This window comes from Pan troglodytes, chromosome 20 (genome assembly GCF_028858775.2).
Source record: "Pan troglodytes isolate AG18354 chromosome 20, NHGRI_mPanTro3-v2.0_pri, whole genome shotgun sequence".
Classification (NCBI taxonomy): domain Eukaryota; kingdom Metazoa; phylum Chordata; class Mammalia; order Primates; family Hominidae; genus Pan; species Pan troglodytes.
In genome coordinates this window covers 15,248,646-15,256,830 of record NC_072418.2, presented here as the reverse complement: position 1 = coordinate 15,256,830, position 8,185 = coordinate 15,248,646, and the positions used below count along the sequence as shown (strand labels likewise).

The 8,185-nt window shown below is 48.5% G+C and overlaps 1 protein-coding gene across 1 annotated transcript; it reads right to left on the bottom strand.

Moving 5' to 3' along the window:
* Positions 1 to 375: 375 nt before the first annotated feature.
* LOC455744 (phosphoglycerate kinase 1-like) lies at positions 376 to 2,436 on the bottom strand. Its single transcript, XM_024351848.3, is given in 3 exon segments — positions 376 to 985; positions 1,298 to 1,951; positions 1,954 to 2,436. Coding segments are annotated over 3 exon segments (1,269 nt in total). The 5' UTR covers positions 2,336 to 2,436; the 3' UTR covers positions 376 to 752.
* Between the last annotated feature and the right edge of the window lie 5,749 nt (positions 2,437 to 8,185).

Below are 8,185 nucleotides of genomic sequence, written 5' to 3'. Positions count from 1 at the left end.
GCGCGATCTCGGCTTACTGCAAGCTCCGCCTCCTGGGTTCACGCCATTCTCCTGCCTCAGCCTCCCAAGTAGTTGGGACCACAGGTGCCCGCCACCATGCCTGGCTAATTTTTTGTAGTTTTAGTAGAGATGGGGTTTCACAGTGTTAGCCACAATGGTCTCTATCTCCTGACCTCATGATCCGCCCACCTCGGCCTCTCAAAGTGCTGGGATTACAGGCGTGAGCCACCGCGCCTGGCCCTGGTGTCTCTTCTTATAAGGTAACTCATTCCATCATGCGTGCCCCACCCTCATGACCTCACCAATTATCTCCCAGAGGCCCCATCTGCAAATACCAGCACACTGGAGAGTAGGGATTTATTATATTAATTTATTGGAGGTGGGAGACAGAAACATTTAGTCCCTTTAAATGGAGTTTAATTCTCTTCCCTTTGAATGTGGAGTGCCAGTTTGTTGTTGTTGTTGTTGTTTTTTCGAGACAGGGTGTCACTCCCAGGTAGTGCAGTGGCAAGATTATGGCTCATTGCAGCCTCAACCTCCCAGGATCAAGCGATCCTCTCACCTCACTTTTTTAATTTTTGCAGTAGAGATGAGCTGAGATTCTGTGTAACCATTTAAGGGTTCCTGGCACTGCATCTCTTGGCTACTAGCTGAATCTTGACATGGAAAGTTTTAGCTAATGCCAAGTGGAGATGCAGAAAATGCTAAGTTGACTTAGGGGCTGTGCACAGGAACTAAAAGGCAGGAAAGTACTAAATATTGCCAAGAGTATCAACCCCAGGATGGACTTTACCTTCTAGGAGCTCTAAACCGGCACCACCCCCAGTGCTTACCTGGCTGACTTTATCCTCCATGTTCCATTTTGCACAGCAAGTGGCAGTGTCTCCACCATCTACGAAGGTGATGCAGCCCCTAGAAGTGGCTTTCACCACCTCATCCATGAGGGCTTTGGTTCCCCGGGCAAAAGCTTCCCATTCAAAAACCCCTACAGAAGGCCGGGCGCAGTGGCTCATGCCTGTAATCCCAGCACTTTGGGAGGCCAAGGTGGGCAGATCATGAGGTCAGTAGTTCGAGACCAGCTTGGTTAACATGGTGAAACCCCAGTCTCTACTAAAAATACAAAAATTAGCCGGGCGTGGTGGCACGCACCAGTAATCCCAGCTACTGGGGAGGCTGAGGCAGGAGAATCACTTGAATCAGGGAGGTGGAGGTTGCAGTGAGCCAAGACCGCGCCATTGCACTCCAGCCTGGGTGACAGAGTGAGACTCCATCTCAAAAAACAAACAAACAAACAAACAAAAAACCCCAAAAAACCCCACAGGACCATTCCACACAATCTGCTTAGCCTGAGTGACAGCCTCAGCATACTTCTTGCTGCTTTCAGGGCCACAGTCCAAGCCCAGCCAGCCAGCAGGTATGCCAGAAGCCACAGTGGCTTGGCCAGTCTTGGTATTCTCATCAAACTTGCCAGCAGTGACAAAGTCAACAGGCAAGATAATCTTCACACCATTCTTCTCAGCTTTGGACATTAGGTCTTTGACAATCTTGGCTCCCTCTTCATCAAACAGAGAAGTGCCAATCTCCATGTTGCTGAGCACCTTAAGGAAGGTACAAGCCATTCCACTACCAATAATCATCTCATTGACTTTGCCCAGCATATTCTTGATCAGCTGGATCTTGTCTGCAACTTTAGTTCTGCCCAGGATGGCCAGGAAGGGTCGCTCTGGGCTCTCCAAGGCCTCGGCAAAGTAGTTCAGCTCCTTCTTCATCAAAAAACCACCAGCCTTCTGTGGCAGATTGACTTCTGCCATGGAGCTGTGGGCTCTGTGAGCAGTGCCAAAAGCATCATTGACATAGACATCCCCTAGCTTGGGAAGTGAAGCTTGGAAAGCTTCTAATTTGGCTGGATCAGCGTTAGCCTTGTTCCCAGAAGCATCTTTTCCCTTCCCTCTTCCTCCACATGAAAGCAGAGGTTCTCCCGCAGGATGACAGACCCAGCAGCTGGGTTGGTACAGGCTTTCTCCACTTCTGGGCCTACACAGTCCTTCAAGAACAGAACATCCTTGCCCAGCAGAGATTTGAGTTCTACAGCAACTGGCTCTGAGGAGTACTTGTCAGGCATAGGGACACCATCAGGCCAGTCTAGGTGGCTTATAAGGACTACTGACTTGGATCCATTGTCCAAGCAGAATTTGATGCTTGGGACAGCAGCCTTAATCCTCCAGTTGTTTGTTATCTGGTTGTTCTTCATAGGAAAATTGAAGTCGACTCTCATAACGACCGGCTTCCCTTTCACGTCCAGCTTGTCCAGCATCAGCTTGTTAGAAAGTGACATTTTGGAAATACAGCTGGGGAGACAGCTTGGTAATTCAGACAGCCAGGGAGCCGGCTACCGACGTGTGCTCGGGAGGTTTGCAGAATCCAGTGGTATACTTTTTTTTTTTTGGAGATGGAGTCTCGCTCTCTTGCCCAGGCTGGAGTGCAGTGGTGCGATCTCTGCTCACTGCAAGCTCCACCTCCTGGGTTCACGCCAGTCTCCTGCCTCAGTCTCCTGCCTCAGCCTCCCGAGTAGCTGGGACTACAGGCTCCTGCCACCACACCCGGCAAATTTTTTGTATTTTTAGTAGAGACGGGGTTTCACCATGTTAGCCAGGATGGTCTCCATCTCCTGACCTCCTGATCCACCCACCTCGGCCTCCCAAAGTGCTGGGATTACAGGCGTGAGCCACCGTGCCTGGCCCCAGCCCCATCAGTTTTTAAAAGTTATTTACAAAAAGTATTATTTGCCGGGCGCAGTGGCTCATGCCTGTAATCCAAGCACTTTGGGAGGCCTAGGTGGGTGGATCATCTGAGGTCAGGAGTTCAAGACCAGCCTAGCCAACATGGTGAAACCCTGTCTCTACTAAAAACACAAAAGGTAGCTGGGCATGGTGGTGCACCCCTGTAATCCCAGCTACTCAGGAGGCTGAGGCAGGAGAATTGCTTGAACCCAGGAGGCGGAGGTTGCAATGAGCCGATATCGTGCCACTGCACTCCAGCCTGGGTGACAGAGTGAGACTCCGTCTCAAACAAAAACAAAAAACAGTGTTATGCTACTACTACTTTTAAATACATGAAGCACTTCCAAATATCTAGAAATACTAGATATTTCATCTAACTTGTCCACCATGTACACGCACTGTTAAATAAAATTCCACATATGTAACCGTGGTTATAATCTGAGGTATCTCCTAAATATGACCATTTTGGCCTTGAACCATTCCCTCCTCACTTCCTTCTCTCTGCTTTCAATCCAGTGGACAAGTACACGCATGTGTAATGCTTAGAGATGGTTGAACAAACTCCTATCCAAAAGTCATTCACAGAAGACAAGTTTCCTATGAATTTCAACACAAAGTATACAAAATATGCTAAATTTACTAAGTACTTTATCACACACTGGCAACCTCTTTAACATCCAGCAATTAGATGTTGCAAAATTAGGATGCATTTGCCCATTGTATATGCTATATACAGAGCAAAACAAAATGCACAAAACATACAGAAAAATAGTGTCTGAAAATGTCCAATTATGAACACACTGGCCTATTACCTTTTGCAATTTCTTCCCTCCCACCTCCTCTAAACTATCGAACAACTATACACAGTACTACACTGCTCACAAAGGTAGTTAAACAATTCAATTTCCAAAAGGCAGTGTTTCCTATAAATTTTAACAAAAAGATATTTACAGTGATATTTCACTACCTCTACATTTAATATACGTGGGACACTTCCAAACATCTAGGTAGACTAGACATTTGAAGTAAGGAGTTAATTTTTCCACTATGTAACAGCAGTCTTGAATAAACTGCAAACATGTGACAACAGTTATAATTTGAAAGTCTTCCAAATATGAACATTCTGGCCTAGAACCCTTTCTGTCTCCATCAACCCAGTGGGCAAAAATGCTCAAATCTTCAGAAGACAATATTTCATAGGAATTTTATTTTTTATTTTTATTTATTTATTTATTTATTTATTTTTGAGACGGAGTTTCGTTCTTGTTGCCCAGGCTGGAGTGCAATGACAAATGTAGAGTTCGTAAATGAATATATTTTGCATATTTTGTTTTAAAATTCCCAGGAAAGGCCAGGCGCCTTGGCTTGCGCCTGTAATCCCAGCAGTTTGGGAGGCTGAGGCCAGCAGATCACCTGAGGTCAGGAGTTTGAGACCAGCCTGGCAAACGTGGTGAAACCCAATTTCTACAAAAATACAAAAAAATTAGTGGGGCGTGGTGGTGGGCGCCTGTAATCCCAGCTGCCTGGGAGGCTGAGGCAGGAGAATCGCTTGAACCCGCGACGTGGAGGTTGCAGAGAGCTGACATCCTGCCATTGCACTCCAGCCTGAGCGACAGAGTGAGACTCTGTCTCAAAACAAACAAACAAACAAAACAAACAAACCCGGGAGCGGTTGCTCACGCCTGTAATCCCAGCACTTTGGGAGGCTGAGGCGGGCGGATCACGAGGTCAGGGGGTTGAGAGTAGCCTGACCAATATAGAGAAATCCCGTCTACTAAAAATATAAAAATTAGCCGGGCGTGGTGGTGTGGCCTGTAGTACCAGCTACTTGGGAGGCTGAGGCAGGAGAATCACTTGAACCCGGGAGGCGGAGGTTGCAGTGAGCTAAGATTGCGCTACTGCACTCCAGCCTGGGCAACAGAGAAAGACTCCGTCTCAAAAAAATAAAATTAAATAAATAAAAAAAATTTTAGGTTGAGGGAGAAGTTGAGCAGCTTTTTCCTATTATAGACACAGGCCTTCTTCTTTTTTTTTTTTTTTTGAGCTGGAGTTTCACTCTTGTTGCCCAGGCTAGAGTGCAATGGCTGCGAGCTCGGCTCACTGCAAGTGATTCTCCTGCCTCAGCCTCCCGAGAAGCTGGGATTACAGGCATCCGCCACCACGCCCGACTAATTTTTGTATTTTTAGTAGAGACCAGGTTTCACCATGTTGGTCAGGCTGGTCTTGAACTCCCGACTTCAGGTGATCCACCCGCCTTGGCCTCCCAAAGTGCTGTGATTACAGGCGTGAGCCACCACCGTGCCTGGCCTACACAGGCCTTCTATAGACGGTCAGTAAATCTTCCCAAAGGGTGTTGGGGATTTCCCAGGACCACATGTGCCAGGCCATTTTACCATTTCTCTCTTCCATATGAAGGTCTGGTAGAACGAAGGCGAACAGCCGCATGGCCGCTAATCGTTCCACTCGTAGTCAGGGGACTCGTTCACCTTCCAGGCCGGTTAAGGCTATTCTCCGCTATCGTCAGGGCTAGGTAGGTCTCGCCCCACTGGGACAGATAGGTACCCCAGGTCCCGGATCTGCGCGGCTTCCTGGTCTAAAGCAAGGCGGCCGAGCCTGTGTCCCTAGACCGCCTCCAGGGCCCTCTGCACCCTGACGCCCATCGCGACCGCCCCGCTTCCCGCCCGCCGCTCCCGCAGCCACCCGGAGGCGCTGCGTCTCGGCTGGGGCTTCGTCTGTGCCCGGCGGAGCGAGGGCCCCGGTGTCTGCGGGGCAGGTGCCGCGGCCTGTCCCGGGACATCCCCGCCCTCCAGCTCACCTGCCTGCTTGGGACTCGGCAAGCCGGCCGCACTCTGCGTCTCGCCGCGCTCTCTGTACCATTTTACATTTCCACCACCAAAGTAGGAGTAGGAGTAGAATCCAGTTTCTCTTATGTCCTCCCCAGCACTGGTATAATCCTTCCTTCCTTCCTTCCTTTCTTTCTTTCTTCCTTCCTTTTTCTTTCTCTTTCTCTCTCTTTCCTTCCCTCCCTTCTTTCTTTCTTTCCTTTCTTTCTCTCTCTCTCTTTTTTTTTTTTTTGAGATGGAGTCTCACTCTGTCACCCAGGCTGGAGTGCAGTGGCAAGATCTCGGCTCACTGCAACCTCTGCCTGGTGGGTTCAAGTGATTCTCCTGCCTCAGCCTCCTGAGTAGCTGGGATTACAGGCATATACCACCACACCATGTGCTGCCACGCCATGTGACGCCACACCTAAAACAGTTTTAAAGAAAGGAAACAAAAAATTATTAGGCTGGGCACAGTGGCTCTCGCCTGTAATCCCATCACTTTGGGAGGCCGAAGCGGGTGGATCTCTTGATGTCAGGAGCTCAGGACCACTCTGGCCAATATGGTGAAACCCCATCTCTACTAAAAATACAAAAATTAGCCAGGCGTAGTGGCACACACTTGCAATCCCAGCTACTCAGGAGGCTGAGGCAGGAGAATCACTTGAACCCTAGGAGTCGGAAGTTGCAGTGAGCAACTTGAGATCTCGCCACTGCACTCCAGCCTGGCGACAGAGCAAGACTCCGTCTCAAAATAATAATAATAATAAATAAAAAGAAAAATATTTTTTTCTGAGACGGAGTCTCACTCTGTCTGCCAGGCTGCAGTGCAGTAGTGATCTCGGCTCACTGCAACCTCCGCCTCCTGGGTTCAAGTGATTCTCCTGGCTCAGCCTCCCAAGTAGCTGGGACTACAAGTAGCTGGGACTACAGGCACGCGCCACCACGCCCAGCTAATTTTTGTATTTTTAGTAGAGACGGGGGTTTCACCACGTTGGCCAGGAGGGTCTCGATCTCTTGACCTCATGATCCGCCCACCTCAGCCTCCTGAAGTGCTGGGATTATAGGCATGAGCCACCGCGTCCGGCCTTTTTATTTATTTTTCATAGAGATGGGGTCTCGACATCTTTCCCAGGCTGGTCTTGAATTCCTGGGCTCGAGCAATCCTCCCTCCGCAGCCTCCCAAAGTGCTGGGATTACAGGCGTGAACCACTGCATCCAACCCCTGTCCAGATAATTTTTGGCTTCTGTGTAGAATTCCTTTCCCCAGCATACAGGACAGGGCACTCTTTGGAGTGAAAGTCTTATGACCCACGATCACATTAGAGTTCTGCAGTGGACAGGTGAATGGGGGCAGGAGAAGGTCAGAGAGAGAGAGTTTCTGTTTACTGTAATAAGGACTATGGGAGTTATGAGTCAGGAACCATGGATGGAAACCAATGTATAAATCATAATAGCATAGCTGATATCTTTGTTTTCTCAAAGGAATCATTACTTGCCAGTTTTAAAATCCATATAAAGTATTTTAGAATTTTTTGTCTTCCAGCTTATACATAACCACAGAAGGAAAGCAGGAACTCTGCTAGTTTCTTAAAAACAAACAAACAAACAAACAAACAAACAGCAAAGGGGATTGAAGGTCTTTTTTCTTACCTAAGTGGATCAGTGTTGGTGAGAAGCAAGTGAATAAACTGCAGTGGGCAGGAGAGCCTGAGACCAGTCTGGAGCCTGCAAAGAGAGGGAAAGGGTGCTTCTTGGGCAGCCTGCCCTCCCTTGCAGGTGGCCTCCAGCTGCTCAAAAGTGCAGATTCTTTTTTTAATTTTAATTTTATTTTTTACTTTTATTATTTTTTTGAGACAGAGTCTCACTGTTTTGGCACCCAGGCTGGAGTGCAGTGGCGCAGTCTGGGCTTACTGCAACCTCTGCCTCCCGGGTTCAAGCGGTTCTCCTGCCTCAGCCTCCCGAGTGGCTGGGATTACAGGCATGCGCCACCACACCCGCCTAATTTTTGTATTTTTACTATAGACGAGGTTTCACCATTTGGCCAGTCTGGTCTTGAACTCCTGACCTCAGGTGATCCGCCCACCTGGGCCTCTCAAAGTGCTGGTGTGAGCCACCGTGCCTGGCCAGGAATGTGGATTCTGAGAAGCTGCAGAGCTGTGAAAAGCAGGAGATCCAAGTGCAGATGTGGTTGGGTTGGGGGTGGAGGGTTCTGTCTTTTCTGAGGTTGTACCTTTGGCGCCTGGGGCCATTTCCTGGACAGTGTTTTGGTTTTAGCATTCATGGGGTCGCTGAGGTCAGGCTGTAATTTGTATACATGAAGAAAATCTGTGAAGGTCAGGCTCAGTGAAAAACTTGTTTGCATTGTCCCCTGGAGAAAAGGTTTGGGAACATGACAGTTTATTTAGGTCATGACTTTACATTGACTTCGGGTGAGAGTTTCCTGCTGGTACAAATGAAGGTTTTGAAGGAAAGAGTGTTTCCACACTGTGAGGAGAGGACTGGAGGGCACCTTGAGCTCCCAAAGTTGAATTCTTAAGTGTCCCTGTCTCATCACCAGGTTCTGATCCACACTGGGGTTCCATT